This window comes from Gobius niger (assembly GCF_951799975.1).
Source record: "Gobius niger genome assembly, chromosome: 2".
Classification (NCBI taxonomy): domain Eukaryota; kingdom Metazoa; phylum Chordata; class Actinopteri; order Gobiiformes; family Gobiidae; genus Gobius; species Gobius niger.
Window position 1 is genome coordinate 16,121,239 of NC_136853.1, and position 21,156 is coordinate 16,142,394.

Consider the following 21,156-nt stretch of genomic DNA (forward strand, 5'->3'; position numbering starts at 1 on the left):
ATTTAGTCGACTTTGCATTGATATTATTCATTATGATCATATTTAATGTTGTTCCTCTGCTTCATGTTTCTGCTCCACATGAACAAAGCTCAGAGCTGATCCTTTGGCAGAGAATTTACATGATCTGAGGCTCTTTCAGACGGTCAGTAGACGTTTGGATGAATTTAGTCTCTCCCTTTCATTTTTATTTAGTCTTATTTTTGTCGACTAAAATATCTGGACATTTTAGTCATAGTTTTAGTCTCACGAGAAACTTTTAATTTAGTTTTAGTCCAATTTTAGTCGACAAAAATATCACTTTGACTAAAATTAAGACTAAATATTTTAGTCGACGAAATTAACACTGCATTCAAGTTTGTTTTTTTTCTTTCTTGTTTTTTGTTGTCAGCCCATTTCATTTTGTGCAAGTGATACTTTCATATTAAAATATAAAGCTGAACATTCACAGCTCTTTCCCTTTTATGATCAAATGTACACATCTTTGGTACTTTGGATATATTTGTATTATCAATTGAAATAAAAATAAAAGGCTGGTCAAACAATGTATATCCCAGAAAAGTATCACTTTAAACTTGGCTCCTCCTACTAATTGTTTTATATGAGTGTTGTTCTTATATTTATTTATTGTATTTAAGTAGTATGTGTGTAGGTATTTTTGTGTCCACTGACATGTTTCCTCTTTGCTGTTGTATCTATGTAAAAAAAAGACATAGGCAGAGGTTGGTAGAGGATCCAGACTATTTACACAAGTAAGAGTAATGTTGCATTGTAATATTATTTTACTTAAAGCTACACTGCATAACATTTGGGACGATACTGTTGCCATCAATACAAAGCATGCTCCGAATGACCAGCTCGACGCAGAAAATGCTATTCCCGCAAAGAATAGATTTAGATGAGGACATGACTTATTTAAATATATCAAATTCTGCTTCTCCATGGAGACGAGCTGGAGACGTACCCACTCCCGGTAAAGTTACAGTTACAGTCATGTCTTGGTGTAGGTGAGCCGCTCACAGCAAAAGCACATGCTTGTTTGTACATTTATATGGTATTTTTCCAATGACGAAAATGTCTGTCGTAAAATAAATGCTTGTTTTTCAATATTATTTATTGGGTAAAATTCTAGATGGTGTTGCTTTAAGTAGCTACAAGTAAAACGTAATGACCCAAATACTTCTCAACCATCTATCTCACATAAAAGTAACTGTTAACATTAAAGTCTGATAAATATCGAAGCGTATGGAGAGACATACAAATGAAAAATAAACTACCATTTAAATGAATTATGCATTGATCCATTTTCCTCAGTCAGTATGAAGCTCTTGTCACTTACAGATTTACTTTCGGCGGAAAGAGTCACTTAAAAGTATTGTAACTTGAAAGGTTCTCAATTTATGTACTTATAAAGCTGACCCACTATAGCTAAGGACAAATGTGGCACAAATATACACAAGATAACAAATATAGGGAGACAACTACATCATATTTTTGATTTATTGACTAGAATTGCTAGCTCATAACCAGACAGTTGAAAATCATGTAAATATGTGGTTTGTCTTTTGGCACATGTTAAACTGTACAAAAATGTTATTGAAGTAAATGGACTTAGAAAAGGTTGAGAAAAGGCTCTCATGGTCCTGAGGTAAGTATAATGGCAAGTCTTAAAAAAGAAAAAGGTAGACAAAAACCATTCGGTCACTAACGTATCAGCAGCACATTTATAAAACAGATCTTGTATTAAATTACTACTAGCTACTACTAACACTACTACAATAATGATAATAATCTACACCAAATCATTTGTATTGAACATTTACATGAATGTTGTATATGAGAGTGAAAGGATGTTTTTCTTTTCTTTTTCACATAAATCCAACAATGTCTCTCAGAACAGATATTGCATCCTGAAAATAGGAAAACATATTAAGTAAAATGATCCTGTCACTGACGTTGCCTCCATTGTCACCCACAAACCACATTGTCCAAGTCAGTGGTTCTCTCATCAAGTACCACCTCATGACATATTTGGTTTCTGGACAAGACCAAATCCAAAATAAACCAGGTCTAAAAATTGACCTTAAGCTTGGACTAAATCTTGACAAAACTCTGTGTCCAAGTTTAAACCAAATGTTGTGCAAAGAAAAATGACACAGCATCCAATTAAAAAGAGCTCCACAAAGAGAAGCCTAAGTACTGCCAGTGGCACCCGTACCACAGTTTGAAAACCACTCGACACGAGTTCTGAATTCGTCTATACATTGTAACTTCAGTGCAGGACGTTTTGCCTTTCATCCAAGAAGCTTCGTCAGTGGCTTAAATGGTCTTAGTTTTAGATGCATTCAAACCAACAAGAGAGATCCGACTTGTACAAGAACCTCTCATGGTGGCTCTAAAGAGCAGCTCTCATCTAGTTGTTGGATGTAGGGAATAGAAACATGTGAAAAAAGAATAATAGAATGCCCCATGGGGATGGTACTTGGAAGGTCAAATATTTTATGAGGTGATGTTAAAAGATTGAGACCACTGACATAGACAATATGATATGAGGCTGATGCTATAAAAGCACTACACACATTGTGCTCAATGTACTACTGTAGAATAACAAACCAAAGTGCATAGAAGACAGAGATGTGAAAAAGAACATAAATGTAACTTTGGTACATCTCTAATAGAAACAATACTCATCTTAAAAAGGTGCACCATGTACATATACATATTACATATAATACATATATTTATATGTGTGTGTGTGTGTGCGTGTGCGTGTGTGTGCGTGTAAAAAATAAAATTAAATACTGTAACAAGATAGAAAATTCATTTATCACAGTCATTTCTCTAAAAATCCACTAACACACTGAGCAGAAAACACAAACAAACCTCAGCTGCATCCATTCTTTCTCACTGTTCCCTGAATATAACTTATGTTTGGCCCCAAATGTGTTGCGTTGGAGCTACTCCACCTACTGGCCAAAAAACTCCATTCACCGATTTCAACAGTACAGTTCAAATAAAAAAGTGCATCTAGAGTTAGGAACAATATTACATATCTGTTAACCTTATTTTCTTATTCTTAAAATGTTACATTATCATTAAACCAGCGTTTTGCGTACATTATCAACACTACTGACTATGTGGCTGCACTTTTTTCTTTAATTTGGTGAGTTCCAAGTTCATCAGCCCTCAACATAAAGATTACATGTAAGTGCCCATTGTTAAAAGTGGTCATCTGGACTCTAATAGGGTTTTGCATTTGCAACAACTGTTCCACCTACATTGGTTGTAAACATGCAGGGAAAACCAGAATGGAACTTGAGGCAATGAGTGATTTTGAGGCACATCCCATCAACAAAAAGGTATTGTAGAAAACCTCAGGGTTCAGAGCCAGCATCATTGTTACTGTCTGAGCTCTGATTCAACGATTCTGAACCAGAGCCGAAATCTTCTGCCTTCGTACTGTGTTTATGAGGCGGAGGATGTTGCTCTTCTTGTGAGTTCTTTTCCAGCGCTTCTTTGACAGCCTCTGCAGTTTTCTCCAGGACAAGCTCCAGGGTGTGCTGGAACGCCTCATCCAGCTGTCCATCCTCAGTCAGACGGATTTCGATGTTCATTTCAGTCGGTTTCTCGGGTTTGTCTACTCATCAAAAGAACAAGTGGATAAACAATGACAGTTGATCAGGAGCGAGGGTAAGTACATAGGGAGAGCTTTGATTTCGTTTTCAATAATTAGCTTAACAAATTACATGGCTATAACATTTCTAAAACTTAGGCACACACATTACTAAAGATATGGACCAAACACTCAGATGTGACCTAAAAAAAGGTCCCTCATAAACTTTCATCATTTCATCAACAGGTTTTACTATATTGGAAATCGATTTACAAAATTCAGTCCCCACATGCTCTGAGCCATTGTACTTTATAATTGGTTAGATGAGGGAGTCTGGTCTGTGCTGACTATTCTGGAAATATTTTGTTCATTTGAAAACTCTAGTGCAAGGGTTGGAGGGGGCTAAAATATATCGGGAATGTATTGCCGGGGTCCATAATAAAAATCTCCAATGAAATATATTTTAATTGGGAAAATATTATTGAGGAAACTTTTTTCAATAAATGAATAATGACGAGCTGGACTGAGGCCTCTTAAAAAACAGCTTACACTTTACAAGCCTCCACCTCAGGTTTCTGCTACATTGTAGTCATTATTCACTCCACACTCTGTAGTGATAAGCTACTATTGTCGCCACAGTCGCCTGAGGGCAGACTGTCCATTTACCACGTGGCTATAATGTGTCGTTTGTGGACACGTGTGGAATTCTTTCCTTTCTTTCTTTAAGCTGCCCCCCAGTGGCAAGAGTGAGCATTCTGGTTATTTCTTTAAATTTGCATAACTCCGCAAAGGAATGGGCTTAGAGACTTGCTTTTTTTTCTGACATATTCGGAACTTCAAGCTCTACAAGCGAGGGAAGAATCATCTCGCAGGTCGGAAGTATTAATGGCTTCAAATTTGTACAGAAATGAAACTCAAACAAATCTCCCTTCGCTTAAAGTGACTAGTTACAAGTTAGATGACTCTAAACTGAACAATTCTGTTATCCGTAATATATTCAACAAAGAAATATTTGAATTCACAGTTCGCCAAAGAGAAAGTGATTAATTTCAAAGTTAATAGACAATATCCCTCTGCTGATTCTCTCAGTACACGATTTGGATTTGAGAACAATAACTGCTCCTTTTTTACTGAGCATGTTATACCATATATTGTATGAATGTATGTATGTAGGTTCTCTGAATATGAACCACCGCCTGATTTTAAATGTTTGTATAGTTTATTAATAAATGAAGAACTTATGATTTGTTAATTAATACCATAGTAATACTGGGGAAATAAAACACTTTTTAATCCTCCTACCCCTCTTCATTTTCAACTGAATGTACTCAAAGAATGAAGTTAATAAAACTTCATTTATAAAAATAACAAAAAAATGCATGGCTAGTATTATATTCTGATGCTGAAGATAGTGTTATAACTTAAGCCGTCAGTCAATGAACCTTCCTAAATACACGTCTGAAATTTGATTAATAGGGATCAATTGTAGCTCATTTTGATATATTCATTATAAGTACTAGGCCTCCAGAAAACGCTCTAATTTAATGCATTTTCTCACATTTATCATCAACCTGGCAACATATGATGCAAATAATTTGAGATTAAACCATAATGAATGCATTTGTTATATTTTTGATTTATCGCGAGTTAAAGTTTTAACTTCGACAGCTCTAGTTTCAACGTGGGCAAAAGACAAACTAATTTATCATTTTGTTTTACCTTTTCCGAGCTGCCTCTCTTTTGGCAACAGCAAAACATCCACATTGTGATGTTCGTCCAAAGCGTCGAGAAGTACTTGGCCTTCCCGGCTGAATAAAAAAACCAAAGGGATTGTGACGTCCGCGGTTGATACCCCATCTCCCACCATTTGAAAAAGTGGAGAATCGTCGCTGTTGCTTCCCTCTCTGTGATCTGGGGAGATTTTTTTACCAGAAGTCATTTTGGGTTTCCAAAGCCAAAATAAAGATGATCACATGTCATTCAAACCTATGAAGATGACGCCAACGGCTCCTGCATCCTGAAGCTGACGAGCCTTTGCAGCAAACATGCAATCGCCTCGTAATGCCAGTGCAATGTGCCCCTTAATATCCATAGCATTCTCCAGTGGCCCACAGGCTTTGTACGGCATGGCCTTTACAAGAGATCCTTTCATCTGCAGACAACAGTTTACATTGTAATTACTGCAAGAACTACAGCACCGTTTTATCTGAGGCTTACCCCATGTTCTTGTTTTGTGAGATCCAATCCAAACTTTGCTGGTCCGGCTGTAAGAACGGTCCGGCCCAAAAAAGGCGGGGATATAAGTTGAACAATAAGTGGGACGACCTCTTCCTCCTCAGTTGTTTGGCTTACCTCAGCCACAAGTTTAATTTGATACACTCCTTTATGTCCCTAATAGAAAAGATGACATGTTACTTATAAAAGAGAGAAAAAAAACATCACTCATGAACACATAAAAACCTATTCCAACCATTTGCACTGCTCTATTGCACCCTGTGGTATGTCCTCACTCATATCTGCTGCTAATATTTAATGCGTCTGTAACTCCACTCACGCTGTTGTTCTGGGATCATATTTTATCTTAATCTATTTTCATTATAGTGTACTATTTATCTCCACCAACTCTTATGTTTAATGTTACATGTTTGCGCTGAAGAAAATTCCTACTTTGTGAACCTGTTCACGGACAATGACAAAACTGTCTGAGCTAATTGTACAGGCTCTAATTAACAGGCAAATTACATCAACTCAAATATCAGACTGAGAAATATGTTTTAAGTTTCTATAATGTGGTGCTGTGTTTTACCTTGGAACTCGCGTCATTGATTGGCATGAGAGAAATACCCATACTTTTTAAGAATTCTACAGACTCCATCCCATTGTCATGTAACGGCAGTTCAATTTCTCTGCAAAAGGAAAAAAAAACAGTTCACAAAACATTAATTTAAAAGTATAAATGCAGTCATACCTGACTGGAAGAGGCTGAAATGCCCGACCCACACCCGTGAGGTACTTGTACCCGTCTCTTATGCTTTTTGCAAAGGAAGGGTTATTGGGAAACAAGGTGTCTGTGCTGGGACAGGTGTGTGTGAATAAATCTTCTTCCTGTGAGCTCTCAACAGACTGTTAAAGACATAGTAAAGGCCCATTAGCATCTACACATACAGCAAGACTTTGAATATACACTTTAATGTATATCATACTGTGATATTGTCCTGACAGGGTGGCTGTTTGATGGAGAGTGAGACAGGAAGAAGGTGAGCCTCGGTGGTGAAAATGTAGTCATCAATGTTGATAGAAAGCTGGCTTTTCTCAGAAAACAGCAAGTACAAGTACTTGAACATTTCCGCTAAAAAGAAGGAGTCCATCCTAAAGAAAGATCCACACATTATAGTTAGGACACAGATCATTACGGCCCATTTCATATGTCTAACTGTTTTGTCTATGCAAATGCAATATTAGATACAGTTGGATCTTCTAAATCCAAGAACAATACCTGTCTTCATGTGTTCCAGTGCGAACATCCTGCACCGCAGCAAACCCACAAGGCACTCTAGCATAGACATTGAGCTTTTCTACTATAGACTGTCCAACTCGGAGGTAGTATGGGTCACCAGTCGCCTAAACAGGTGAAAATGTAATCAGCCAAGAAATAAATTAAAAGGAAACATGTAGGGATTATTTTTATAATAAATCTTTCGCTCACCTTGTAGAGGTAGTAAGTGCTTTCGGCAAACTCTGGTCTCAGTAGGTGTTGGCCCCAGTGAACTCTAAACTCTGATGTGAAAGCCTTGGGTGAGGCAAAGCACATAGAATAAACATCAACAATAACAACCATTTGTGCTTACAGTATAAACAACACAGTACCTCAGGAAGAAACTTGTGCTGTTTAGTTACTTGGTAGAGCATCTCATGGGTCTCTATGGCTGGTTTCAGATCACCTCTTAAAACCTGTTCAGTCGATCAATATAAAATAAAGAATGGGAACATTTCGTCAGACTGCATTGCGCTCTTTGAGTACAGGAACATAGCACAACAGTCAACCAATAGGAATTCTAAAAATCCCACTTATCGAGTTCCCATTAATACAAAAGTATACAGGGTTGCTTCAATGTAGATGAGAGGAAACCCGAGCAGACATACAAACACCCTGCCCCCAAACAGCGACGGGGTGTTTGATTGGTGTGAACCCACCTTTATGTACACTGTCCCAAACAAATAAATAATTGTTGAGGTGATGCGTTGCCAGTACACATGCTTTCTTTAGTCTTTTTTTAATCACACAAGCTCTTTTAGTTACTTTACATTAAAACCTGACAGCATTGCTGACCTGTAAACCAGGAAAGAACGCCAACAGGGAGTCCATCCAGCTGCGCACACTCACGGTTGGATTGTGCATGTGCACACTGAGCAAGAGGGGAGGTTGACTGATGTACTTCATGATTGCACTGTAATGCTGTATTTGTTTTAAAAAATAAAACAATGCAACAGACTGTTATTATGTTTAAAGTACATGAAACGCTTAACAGATATGAGGCACGACAAGCTGTACTCACAATGTTGAATCTTTCCAGGAAAACATTGTCGCCAAGGAGAATATAAGCCTTCATCAGATATTCATAGTAGGAATCAATACCAGCACCAACTCCACTGTCTGTTACAAAGATGAGAAATACATTAGGTTTTATTCCAGTACATTTCAAGATGTGTTTTGTTGCTCTAAATGAAAGGTTTTTAATTGGGTAGGGCAAACACGGTCATTAATATTGTAGTTGAACAAGTTGAGGGTGGTTTTAGAACAAAAATGGTTACTATTACAATTTAACTCCCTCCCACTGGTCTTTCATAATCCACCTGTTGCCAAGGCTAATATCAGTGCTGCAAATTAGGATGAGGCAAAATGTCCAACACATAAACTACAGAGTAGAGTACACGTGAAAGGTTAGAACCTATGTCTTACATATGAAGTTAAAATTTCACATAATTAACTCACCTCTCCTGATCCACTCTCCATTATGAATGTTGATCACAGTTCCCACCAGATCACTTTCTTTTTGTCTCCTGTTCCAGAGAACATCCAAAGCCTTTCGGGCATGTTCCTGTGATACAATACAGCATAGTGTAAATATACTGCCATTGGTGACTTCTATTCTTTGTTTTTAATTGGACAGGCAGGAAAATAAGCACAACCTCAAAAACAGATTCTCCAGACAATCGGCTCAGAGCAGCAAACTCTAAAATCATGGTTCCAGCACAGGCGGTGCATGTGTCTGTTTCAGTTCCAGTGCGTGCAAGTGGGTTTAGGACTCCATACCGCAGATTTACCTAAACAATAAAAATATGAAATATTGGATGAACACAAAGCATGCACAGAACTGCATGGCTACTGTCTGTTCATATTTACATTGGTCTTAATAATATGTCTATTGACAAGCAGAAAAACGTGCCTTTGGGTAGGGAAGGCCACTTGTGGTGTTAAAGGCAGGTAGTAAACGATGGCCCAAGTCTTTAGCCATGTGCAAGAGTTCATCTTTGTACCACTGCATTCTCTCTCCTCGCTGACGAAACAGGTCGGCCATGACATGGGCCCCCAGTAGGCCTCTAAACGGTTTGGATATTTGAGAAGGACATGAATTAATTCAGCCGCCTGAGAGTTGATATGTAACACAGTGCTTACCCCAAGACCCTAATGTTAGTCTCAAACACAGACACCACAACGTCATTGTCCAGTCGCACGTCGCTCACTGCCTTTTTTACCGCATCTTCGAACTCATCCAACTTGTTCAACACCTAAACCATTTAACACATAAAACATTACATTAATATATCAATCATTTGTTTTCATTGAAAAATTCAACAACAAACAACAGCACTCACCACCAGTGTATCAAGGGTATCAATTAGAGTGAGAGAGAACCTAGAGAGAATGACTCTTGCATTAAGCATTGAAAACTATAATTGAATTGAGTAATAAAAGAAAGACTTACTTGCCCAAAGATTCATCAATGTCACCTCTGCTTGGCTCCTGTCCACGTACTCTACCCTTACAGCTTAGTGGCATCAACTCATCTGCTGGATATGCATATTTCTACAACAAAGTAAGCAGATTGAAAAAGTAACTAAAATATACAGGGTTAGGGAATGGAAGACAGATTCCATAACGTAATGTAAACTTTACCATGTAACTTCCATAGGCGTGGTCGAACATTTCAATGATCTGATCCCTGTAAATAAGACACATCGATTGTATTTTACAGGTTTAAGGAATATTTCTTGCCATACATTTAACAGTGATAAAAGCTGCACCTGATGACCGTCTTCTCATCTGGTGTCATGTGCTGACCCTCTTGACATTTTGCCCAGCCAGAATACAGGCAAGCAAAGAGAAGCATCTTCAGCATCATTTTGAGAGTGGTCTGGTCTCGCACCACTCGTCAATTATTGAGTAAAAATGTTACAGCTGAGAATATAAAAGAGGACCTCTTCCTTTTGTCCGATAGCCACTCACTGTCAGACAATCCAGCAGTAATCCTCCTTGTGAGCCCTTCTTATATTTCCGGTATTTTTCGAACAGCATCTTTTGTCGAGCTCGGCTCTACATGAAAAAGCGTCTCCTCTTATTTTAGAAGTGTGACAAGCACGTTATTAAGAAGCACCGTAAATAATCACGAAGAATAAGGGAGCTACAACCCAGATAAACACAAGCATAGATCCCGAGAGCAGAACTTCTGCCAAAGATCTAAACGTGGCACTGCCGCGGTGCTCAACAGACCAACACAGATAAATGCATGACTTGAAAACAGGTAGATGGTTTAACCGTGGGGAGGTCCATGGGGAAGAGTCCTGTTGTTGCTATCATGCTAATGCTAATGCTTGCTAGATGGTCGATAGCATGTATATGACGAGCAAATAGAACCTTATCAAGCTTATTTAACTCGTTCAACATGATCGTAAAGGGCTCAAAATGAAGTTAATCTAAAAAGCATAGCCAACATTGTGTAGTCAACACCAGTAAATGCCTAATCGGTAATCGGTCAGAGACGTATCCGTGTTCTCTACAGACTACAACCACAGGGCACTGTCAGATGGGTAACAACAGGAAGTACGTAGGTTACCTGTCGTCTTTTCACTTCCCCTTCAGTATAGTTCAGTACCGCTTACGTTTTACCAAAGGGAAATCGAATAAACACATTTTAATGATGTGGAGTAAAATGAACGACGAATATGTTTATTTGCGCTCTACGTACGTAGCAATCTATCAAATGGAAGCCTACAAGATCAAACCCAGGGATTCTGCGTTCGTCGTCAGAGCTGGGAAAGACTTTTTTTTTACGAGTTTCTATGTACAAGTAAATCATGGTCCGCTTTAGACGTCTGCTTTTTTTATGAAATAATAATAATAATAATAATAATAATAATAATAATAATAATAATAATAATAATAATAATAATAATAATAATTTAAAGAAGAAAAAATAATTAAAATATAATGCTAATAATAATAATAATAATAATAATAATAATAATAATAATAATAATAATAATAATAATAATGATAATAATAATTCATCTTCAGCGCCATTTTGACTACAAAACAGCTTAACAGATCTTATCTGCAATACATATTTCCACTAGCAGAACGTTGCACTTTCAGCAGATGCACTTTCATGCCGCAAGTTAAAGTACCAAACAAATCCAAAGCCAGATAGAAATGACCATTCCATGAGACTGACTGACTGGGTGTACTTCTCTCTCCTCTGATAAACTACAAACTAGGAGGAGCATGCTGTGAGTCAACTTTGTTCCTGCTGCAGATGGGCGTTGCCAGCGTGGATTTTCAGACTGGAAAAGGTGCGGCGTCTCTGCTTCGCGACACTTAAAAATCGCCTTGGCATCTCTCTTGTCTTCCCTCTGATCCTGTGTTCACTTGGTAAGTTGGTAATTACCCAGACAGCAAAATACATTCAGACCGGATCCGGGCCAGACCTAGCAGTAGATCTGGCCCAACTCCGTTATCCCAACCCGGGCCTTTGTCTTTTTTTCCAATGGCCCAATACCTGCATGGATCCGTTTTACGGATCCGGAGAGAAGCCGGGCCAGAACTGCCCCGGATCTTTCAAAAACTTGCTACATCCGGTACAGTTCCGGTGTAGATGTTCAAAACGGAGGCTATTTTTAAATAGATCCGGGACGGGTCTGGTGCAGATACGTGAAATGAGTGTTGATTTTAGCATATTTGGGACGGATCCTATCCGGATCTGGCCATGTGTCACAGAATCTGTTTTAAATCCGGTTCAAAGGTGTAAAACGGATTACAGCCTATGGTAAAATTAGCACACACACACGTACATTCATGTATAAAATAGTTTATTTCTAAACAACTCATGCAGAAATGTATAACATTTACAAATAGCATAATTATGTTGAATCACATAAGTTAGCAACAAGGAATCTTACACAAAATTGTATAAAAGTATAAAAGAATTACTTTCATTAAAATATATTGCTTTCTTTTAACTGTTATGCACATAATTAATAATTATTTATTTTGTTTTACAAAAATATTCAAATAGATAAATAAATAACTGCAGGCTGTAACGCAGGCTGTAACAAAATTGCAAAAACTCTTTGTTCGGAACAGAAAACGTGTAATATGTTTTTCAAATTGCTACATGTTTCTACATGCTGTTACATACACATGTACGGCAAGTCTTGAGAAGAAACTGTGCATTTGGATCATCATTTTAGTGTTTTTTTTTAGTGATCTTGCTCTCTAAAATTTGTTTGGCTTTACCTAAATCTAAAACCTTCTCAACTGGAGCTTACAGCCTAATAGCCAGTGTAATGCCTCATTTGTAAGCTAAGACCTACAAACTCATCTGAACTTTTTCCTTCTTATGATTGTCATACAATTCCTTTAATGACTTAATCCTTTTAATGCCCCCCAGAAATAAGATTGATAAGCCTAAAGCAAATTATAAAGAACACTGCAGTGGACTATGTTGTAGCTGACAAAGCAAAGCTCAAAATCCTTCCTCACCAGTGTCCAAAAGTCAGCCCTCAGTCTCTCAGTGATTCCAAAACCCAGTCTTTACAGTTCTGTTGCTCCAGAGGAAAATTCTCTTTCTCATGTTTTCATCAGGAACAGCATTTGGTTCAGGGCTGCCAACACGAAAACAACAACACGCGTCAGACACAAGACATGTACTGGTCAAAGGAAAAACAATGTCCATTAAATATCACTTACATGTGAAGTCCAGTGTGTAGCCTCATGGACAATCACAGAACATCTTAGTCCAGATGTAGTCCTTCTGAATTCAGCCTCAGTCCTGAACATGTTGGTCATAAAAAAATAAAAAATAAAACTACACATATATTGGATGTTGTATGAGTGTCTATCTTTAAAATAATTGATTTTGTTTTGTGTATCATTTGATGAATCAACTGATTTGATGCCCATCTCAAAGGGGATTGGGGAAAAGAAAATGGGGGGAAAAGTGTGCTATGCCTGTATACTGATAAAACTATAAATGCAATAATGGCATCACACCAATAAGAAAAAGTTCATCAAAAAAAGGACAAAAAAAAAGAATTGATTTTCTCATAGTATTTTTGATATATAATGTACAACATACAGTGTAAGCAATTCAAAACACAAGTTTGGTGACTGACCTGTCTTGAGTGATTTTTCATTGCGGTAGCTCCGGGTTCCTAAAGGGACGATTGTGGATGAGTGGAATCCAAACAGTGTTTCAGCTTTTCATGCAGTGAGCCTGCTCCATCTTTATATTTGGTCCTACAAAACCACAATGTTACAGAGAGAGTGTTATAACAGTAAATAACTGCAGTAATTGTTCTCTGATATGTTCCACTTACATGTAAAGGAAGTCCACCCAACGTCCGTGAAAACCTCAAATTATGTACAAAACCTGTAGAGATATAAAACATGATTAAAAAAAAAAAGTGTATGAGACCCATTGGTCTCACGTAAACACCAGGAAAAGAGCCTCTTTAACAGGACACACGGCGCACAGGGACCCGCAGACCTACAAAAATGAGCATTTAACGGAGTAGTTTCTGATGAAGGATGTGGATCACACATTTGCACAAACGTTAGCGGCCAGAACAGCTACGTATCATGCCCTGAAACAAATGCGAATCCCGGACAGGACCGGGACCGCGGTGCACTTTTAGTTTTGTGTTCATTCAATGCTAAACTTTTGACTTTACTGTCTAACAGTTGTTTTGTGAAACCATTGTGTTACTTGTGTTCTGGTGCATATTGTAAATATGAAAAGGGGGAGTTAGCGCGCGCCTCCGGTAGTAGTTAAAAACTGGCTCTTCAACGGATCAACTGTAGACACACAATATAGTTCGACGTTTTGTATGATTTCCATTCAAGTTTTCTAACAAACAAATTGTATGATTTAGCTACATGGTCTAAAAGCCATAAATGTTTTACGTCTAAAACAGTATAGGATGAAGACTTACCCAGGAATGTGGCGAGTGTCCCTCGGTGCTGCTGAAGGACTGTGAGAGTGATCCCAACTGATCCCAACTGATTAAACGTTTTAAAAAAAGGAGTAACTGTCAAACAATTTGAATTTGGGCCCCTCCGGTTTACGGTGCTGCTCCGGAGCTGTTCCGAGTCGGTGATGTTGAGGGTGCGCCAGGTGGCCAGAGATCCGGTTTACGCTGCTGCTCCAGAGCTGTTCCGGAGCTATGATTCTTATAGTGGGAGTAAGTTCAGTAAGACGAGTCTGATGGGGAACTGGTTCAGATCCGCAATACGGATCTGATTCCTAGGAGGATTTGGCGACTTGAAAACGGAGCTGGCCCGGACCTAATTGCTGTCTGGGAAACTACTCTCTAATCAGGGCAACGTGGGTCGTAATTTTCTTTTGCGACTTTTTTCCAGTGAAAAAAGCGACTTCAGAGATTCGGCCTGGCTTTTCCTCATCTGCCGTCTCTTTTAGTTCTTGATTTGTGAATGACTGACTGATATCTTGCTCTCTCTAGCTATACCAGGATGTGCATCTATTTTGAGTTTATTTGATTCGTAGTTGACAGCATTCGATATAGCTTATAACTCCGTTGTCGGTAAACACAAATAACAATAAACAATCAAACAAACAAAAACATTACTGTCTCTTATTTTTAATATTTATACTATACATTACAGGCCTATTGAGTCCACCACCACCACCATGTCTGTCTGGGTGAGTAGGCCGAGCCCATCCCCTCTCCAAATACTTGTATTCTAATACAATACAATACAAATTAAAGCAAACATTTTTCTTCATTGTAGGATGACTTGGATCTACTGTTGGACTCCCCTTCCTCGCTGACCATCACAGTAAGTTGCATTGAAAGCTATGCAAAACATGTAATCCAGAGTTGATGTCATTTTTCCTCTTTATCCATTGTGTGATTCAGACAAACACAAGAGGAACTGTGAAAGACAACCCGAATTTCAAAGTTCATGAAGATGTGGCTGCACTGAGAAAGGCCATTGAGGGTCTTGGTATGCCACAAAAGTTGCCTTCTGTAGTGACCAACTGTGTACGTACATTTTGAGACATTGCCACCTGTGCTTCTAGGTACAACTGAAAAGGTTGTGATTGAAGTGTTGACCCAAAGAAGTAATGCACAGCGGCAGCTCATTGCTCAAGCGTATGAAAAAGCAACAGGAAGGGTGACTGAAATCTAACCTGGCAGCACGGATTATAAAAATGTCCGTCATCTAACTTCACTTTTCCTTCAGAAACTCGTGGATGACTTGGAGGGAGACACCCATGGAGATTTCGAAGATGTCCTGGTTGCTTTGGTCACACCGCCAGCAGCTTATGACTGCCAAGAAGTCATTAAGGCAATAAAGGTGGGACCGATAGATTTGCAATATACTTACTGTCCCAATCTTTAAATGTGAGTCCAGTTGTTTTGCCTTTCCTTTTTTTTGTCGTTATTTTCCCCCCACTCAAAACGACAATGTCAAATCACACATTTTTTATTTTTCATGGACATGGCAGCAACATGGGACGAGCCAGTCATTGTTTAAAGTGTTATAGTGTAATCTGTGTGTGTTGTGCACAGGGCGCTGGAACGACGGAGAGCATACTGACTGAAATATTTGCCTCCAGATCCAACAGACAAATTAAAGCTTTGTCTGAGGCTTACTTGGCAGGTGAGTGTTTGTCTTCATTGGCACACTACGTTCTGTTAAATGTGTCGTACTATTGGTAACTGTGGTGTGACTTAAGAAACTGGAAAAGCATTGCTTCATGACCTAAAGGGGGAGGTGTCTGGAGAGTACGGCAAAGCGCTGCTCATTCTCGCAGAGGTGTGGACAGGTTAAATCCAAGTGTCTCTCATCATATAGAACACATGATATCATTTACTTCATTTTCCCACAGGGCAAAAGAGATGAGAGCACACATGTAGATGCTGCCAAAGCTAAGGCGGATGCAAAGGTATGCCCTTTAAAAATGCTGTTTATGGCACATTTTTGGGGCGTTGGGGATTTACAAGTATATTTTTTGTGCTTTGTTGTTTAAATCCACAAAGGCCTTGTATGAAGCTGGAGAGAAAAAGTGGGGAACTGATGAAGACAAATTCATTGATATCTTATGCCACAGGAGTGTTCCTCAACTGCGACAGAGTGAGTGCAATTGGGCATAAATAAATACAAATACTTAACTGCATAAAGTAGAGGTTCTCAATGTTCCAATGTCCCAGTCCGCTTGATGACTTTGAAAACCTCTTACAGCAATGTTAAACTCCTGGACGATAACGTACACAAACATTAACAGCGTAAACATTTCACAGCTTTTGTTCAATACAAAGAAATGAGCAAGAAAACTCTACAGGAAAGCATAGAAAGTGAGATGTCTGGCAATCTGGAAGACCTGCTTGTTGCTGTTGGTAAGAAAATTTCCCCTTTTTTTTTAAAAATGACATGAAATTTAAAGTTGACATTTTGACATTTGTGTCTCCAGTTAAATGTGTGAAGAGCGTCCCGGCATACTTGGCTGAAAAACTGTTCAAAAGCATGAAAGTAAGCACACACTAACACTCTATTGCACCACTACACTTTTGCTCAGGTAAAAATATCCAAATCTATTTATCGTTCTTCGTGGTTTTGACCCAGGCTTGTATTGATCTGCCAGTTTTAGCAGGAATGTTGAATGTACATTGAATACAATGCACAATAGAAAGCAGAGAGTCAGTGCAGCAATGGCAAAATGCTGACTGTGACATTACAGCCACTGCTCTGGATAATAGGTTGTGTTCACGTGACATCACAACAGTGTAAAGAGCCCATGAGGTGGAGGGCAACTGGAAATTCTATGACGGTAACTATGGTGACTGGCGAATTTGTCTTAAATTTTGGTTAATATCTCAGTATAATCCTGGAAGAATCCACAAAGTTAATTTTCTCCTATCACATAAACCAATGTCCAATTATTGTCTCTGAAAGGCGTCCAAAACTTTCAAAAACATGAGTATGATGTTGGCCAATAGAAAAGACTTCCAGATATAAAAATTATACAGGAGATTTGTGAATCCACTCACTATCAAATACTGATGAGGAAAATCATTTAATTTTCGTTTTGGAGATTTCTTGCAAAAACTTTCTCCCATAGGGTTGTATTGGCCCCGCCCTCCACCTGACATTATGACATCATCACATTCCAAATCGTGAACGCAACCTATTAGCTCCAACATGATACATTTGTGACCTTGTATCTGCATTGAAGCAGGGGAAAAAAATCAATAGAAAATGACTTCAGGAGAAAAAAGAAAAGTAAATGAATGTTGATATTGTTGCTTGTCTAAGTAATCCACAAATGAGTGGTTTTGGAACTTGGAAAGTGCTATTGAAAATCTGTTTTGCTTGAAGGGGAAGTAACAAAAAACCAAGATGTAAAAAGGTTAAATAAAGTTGTAATTTAAAAAAGGTAATGTAAAAGGTCAATTTAACAAAGGAGTTAACAATAATAACCCAACAAAGGCTCAGTACAATATTAACCATGGTTAACCAAAACTAAGTTACTCAAACTAAACAAAGAAAATCGAACTAACCAAAGTTAGGCCTAACAAACCCCAAAGTCATGACTAGAGTGTCACTTGATTCCACGTCATTACAAAAGTGAACATCCCAAGAAGTGACACACTTAACAACACGAGTGTCCCTGGACACACAAACGTTTAGATAAATAACGAAGGGACACAGGATGGCATACTGGCCACAAAGACCAGCAGCTTTGAATGTTCCCTGGTGTGGCCTTTTGTAGGCGTGGCTGCTGCAGGTGGTTGATTGGGGCCAGGCGTTCCGATACCACACCAATCAGGACCAAGGATGAGCAGCCAACCAAAACCGAGCATGAAAGAGTCCTCCATTCCCAGGCCAGGGCTCACTCAGCCAGGTTTCCATGGAGGACAAATGGAAATTAGCCACACAACCAAAACTAATACAAACTGGATGGAGACTGGAGGCCTGGGGCCATAATAATATGTTAATATGTATGGTTAAATTCTTGAAAATCTCCTCCTTCCATACTAAATATTCTGAAACAGGACTGAAAAACTGGAGACTGGAGGAAGACTATCGGTCGGCCTCGAAGAGATTCTGGCAAACCATCCGGCGCCTCAGGAGGGGGAAGCAGTGCTTCACCAACACTGTTTACAGTGCGGGTGGGGGGCTGCTGACCTCGACTGGGGATGTCGTCGGGCGGTGGAAGGAGTACTTCGAGGACCTCCTCAATCCCGTCGTCACGTCTTCCAATGAGGAAGCAGAGGCTGAGGACTCGGAGGTGGGCTCGCCCATCACCGGGGCTGAAGTCACCAAGGTGGTGAGAAAGCTCCTTGGTGGCAAGGCTCCGGGGGTGGATGAGATTCGCCCTGAGTACCTTAAGTCTCTGGATGTTGTAGGACTGTCTTGGCTGACACGTCTCTGCAACATCGCGTGGCGGTCGGGGACAGTGCCCCTGGATTGGCAGACCGGGGTGGTGATCCCTCTCTTTAAGAAGGGGGATCGGAGGGTGTGTTCCAATTACAGAGGAATCACCCTCCTTAGCCTCCCCAGTAAGGTCTATTCCGGGGTGCTGGAGAGGAGGATCCGGCCGATAGTTGAACCTCGGATCCAGGAGGAACAATGCGGTTTTCGTCCTGGTCGTGGCACACTGGACCAACTCTATACCCTTCATCGGGTACTCGAGGGTTCGTGGGAGTTCGCCCAACCAGTCCACATGTGTTTTGTGGATCTGGAGAAAGCGTTCGACCGCGTCCCTCGTGGTGCCCTGTGGGGGGTGCTCCGGGAGTATGGGGTCCGGGGCCCTCTGCTAAGGGCTGTCCGTTCCCTGTATGACCGCAGCAGGAGCTTGGTTCGCATTGCCGGCAGTAAGTCAGACCTGTTCCCGGTGCGTGTTGGTCTCCGCCAGGGCTGCCCTTTGTCACCGGTTCTGTTCATTACTTTTATGGACAGAATTTCTAGGCGCAGCCAGGGGCCGGAGGGTGTCTGGTTTGGGAGCCTCAGAGTCTCATCTCTGCTGTTTGCGGACGATGTTGTTCTGATGGCTTCAACGAACCAGGACCTTCAGCACGCACTGGGGCGGTTTGCAGCCGAGTGTGTAGCGGCCGGGATGAGGATCAGCACCTCCAAATCCGAGGCCATGGTTCTCCACCGGAAAAAGGTGGCTTCCCCTCTTCAGGTCGGTGGGGAGTCCTTGCCTCAAGTGGAGGAGTTCAAGTATCTCGGGGTCTTGTTCACGAGTGGGGGACGGATGGAGCGTGAGATCGATAGACGGATCGGTGCGGCGTCAGCAGTGATGCGGTCGCTGTATCGGTCTGTCGTGGTGAAGAGGGAGCTGAGTCGGAGGGCAAAGCTCTCGATTTACCGATCGATCTACGTTCCCACCCTCACCTATGGTCATGAGATTTGGGTCATGACCGAAAGGACAAGATCGCGAATACAAGCGGCCGAAATGAGTTTCCTTCGCAGGGTGGCTGGGCGCACCCTCCGAGATCGGGTGAGGAGCTCAGTTACCCGGGAGGAGCTCGGAGTAGAGTCGCTGCTCCTTCACGTCGAAAGGAGCCAGCTGAGGTGGCTCGGGCATCTGTTTCGGATGCCTCCTGGTCGCCTCCCGCGGGAGGTGTTCCAGGCATGTCCTAGTGGGACAAGGCCTCGTGGAAGGCCCAGGACACGGTGGTGGGACTATGTCTCCGAGCTGGCCTGGTGTCGCCTCGGGGTCCCCCCAGAACAGCTGGAGGAGGTGTGTGTGGACCGGGAAGTTTGGGCATCTCTGCTGAGACTGCTGCCCCCGCGACCCGGCCCCGGATAAAGCGGAAGAAAATGGATGGATGGATGGAGGACTGAAAAAATCTGCCATTAAAAAAATTGCACTTTTGGTGGCTCATGGCTTTTCATGACAGCCATAAGATAAAACTTCAGTGGCGCCCAACATTTTTTTTGGTCTTAAGTCTATACTTTTTTTCTCGAAGTATGCCCTACATTGAAGGGGATGTTGCCAAATAGTCAACAAAGAGTGTTTTTTCATAATAAAGTTAAGATAAATTAAAATCTTAATCTGCAAAACATCGTTTAAAATGAACTTTCCTTTGAAAAAATATACAAATACTACTAAAAACAAACATATGATACAATTTTAAATTCAACATAGAAACTGCAACCAATGCCAATCAAGTTTTCATTCACACAATGCACACAATCCTAATGCAGTCCATTATTTGCTTCTCCTCTTTGATCGATTAGACCTAGTTTACCCCGGCTCATTCTGCTCACTTTAACAATCACAAATGTTCTGGTTATAAATCCATAATTCCAGGACAGTCCTGAGCAAGATATAAAAAGAAAAATAGTTCAGGTCCTGATGGGTTGGCGTTTGGGTCAGACTTCGCTTAAGAAAATATATTATGTGTGTTTGGCCTTGCTTACAGTCAAGAGTTTCACATAGGGGTCAAACGCAGCATTTGTCTAAGGTCCCAGTGCCACAGGTGTTTTGCATTGTCTTATTTAATATTTCACTGACACTCTGCAGGGCGCAGGAACCACCGAGTCCACTCTGACCAGGATACTTGTCGGCCGTTCAGAAATTGATTTGATGGACATCAGAGGAGAATACAAAAAGCTTTTTGGAAACACACTCTATTCACAGCTTGAGGTGAGTGTACTCCAAAGGAACCAAATGAAATGTTGACCACTTTATTTTAAACACTTTTTTTTCCTGACCTTTGTTTTAGTCTGAAGTTGGAGGCTGCTATGGTGAGGTCCTAAAACATGTGTGTGGACAGGACTAACTCCACCTGAGAGGAGATGGAAAACATTTGGTGCGAACTTCAGCAGTGAAGCAGATCAACTATACTCTGCTGCATTTTATATAAAGACTGTGCAATCTAAATTTCAAAGATTTAATAGACCACGGGCCGAGTTTATGCGGCGACAAACATTTCATCACTAATATAAAAGATATGCCGCACCAAATATCATTTTGTACTTTATAATATGCACTAATAATAAATTATACAAA

At 40.2% G+C, this 21,156-nt stretch overlaps 2 protein-coding genes across 2 annotated transcripts; one reads left to right on the plus strand and one right to left on the minus strand.

The window, feature by feature from the left end:
* Positions 1-2,782: 2,782 nt before the first annotated feature.
* On the minus strand, positions 2,783-10,666 carry LOC306982906 (ER degradation-enhancing alpha-mannosidase-like protein 3). Its single transcript, XM_079582589.1, has 20 exons — positions 9,917-10,666; positions 9,789-9,834; positions 9,598-9,698; positions 9,488-9,527; positions 9,288-9,400; positions 9,058-9,211; positions 8,801-8,935; positions 8,604-8,709; positions 8,167-8,264; positions 7,941-8,066; positions 7,478-7,561; positions 7,317-7,400; positions 7,107-7,231; positions 6,814-6,979; positions 6,579-6,733; positions 6,417-6,516; positions 5,828-6,001; positions 5,597-5,762; positions 5,330-5,521; positions 2,783-3,634 (listed from the first exon to the last, which is right to left on the minus strand). Exons 1-20 carry the CDS (start codon positions 10,012-10,014, stop codon positions 3,372-3,374), a joined length of 2,526 nt encoding a protein of 841 aa, XP_079438715.1. The 5' UTR covers positions 10,015-10,666; the 3' UTR covers positions 2,783-3,371.
* An 836-nt stretch (positions 10,667-11,502) lies between these two features.
* anxa3b (annexin A3b) lies at positions 11,503-21,153 on the plus strand. The gene is made up of 14 exons (XM_079582019.1): positions 11,503-11,540; positions 14,793-14,829; positions 14,919-14,966; positions 15,047-15,134; positions 15,211-15,305; positions 15,375-15,488; positions 15,704-15,794; positions 15,871-15,950; positions 16,024-16,080; positions 16,175-16,268; positions 16,436-16,531; positions 16,606-16,664; positions 20,668-20,790; positions 20,870-21,153. The coding sequence occupies exons 2-14, from the start codon at positions 14,818-14,820 to the stop codon at positions 20,924-20,926; spliced, it is 1,014 nt and encodes a 337-aa protein (XP_079438145.1). The 5' UTR covers positions 11,503-11,540; positions 14,793-14,817; the 3' UTR covers positions 20,927-21,153.
* The last annotated feature ends 3 nt before the right edge of the window (positions 21,154-21,156 follow it).

Excerpts from the sequence above, each read along its gene's own strand:
- LOC306982906 (XM_079582589.1), bottom strand. The coding sequence starts at position 10,014 with ATGATGCTGAAGATGCTTCTCTTTGCTTGCCTGTATTCTGGCTGGGCA. Across the intron at positions 9,401-9,487 it reads ATACCCTTGATACACTGGTG|GTGTTGAACAAGTTGGATGA; the intron begins GTGAGTGCTGTT and ends TAAATGGTTTAG. Across the intron at positions 7,562-7,940 it reads CGTTCTTTCCTGGTTTACAG|GTTTTAAGAGGTGATCTGAA; the intron begins GTCAGCAATGCT and ends TCGACTGAACAG.
- anxa3b (XM_079582019.1), top strand. Across the intron at positions 15,951-16,023 it reads CGCTGCTCATTCTCGCAGAG|GGCAAAAGAGATGAGAGCAC; the intron begins GTGTGGACAGGT and ends ATTTTCCCACAG. Across the intron at positions 16,269-16,435 it reads TGTTCCTCAACTGCGACAGA|CTTTTGTTCAATACAAAGAA; the intron begins GTGAGTGCAATT and ends AACATTTCACAG.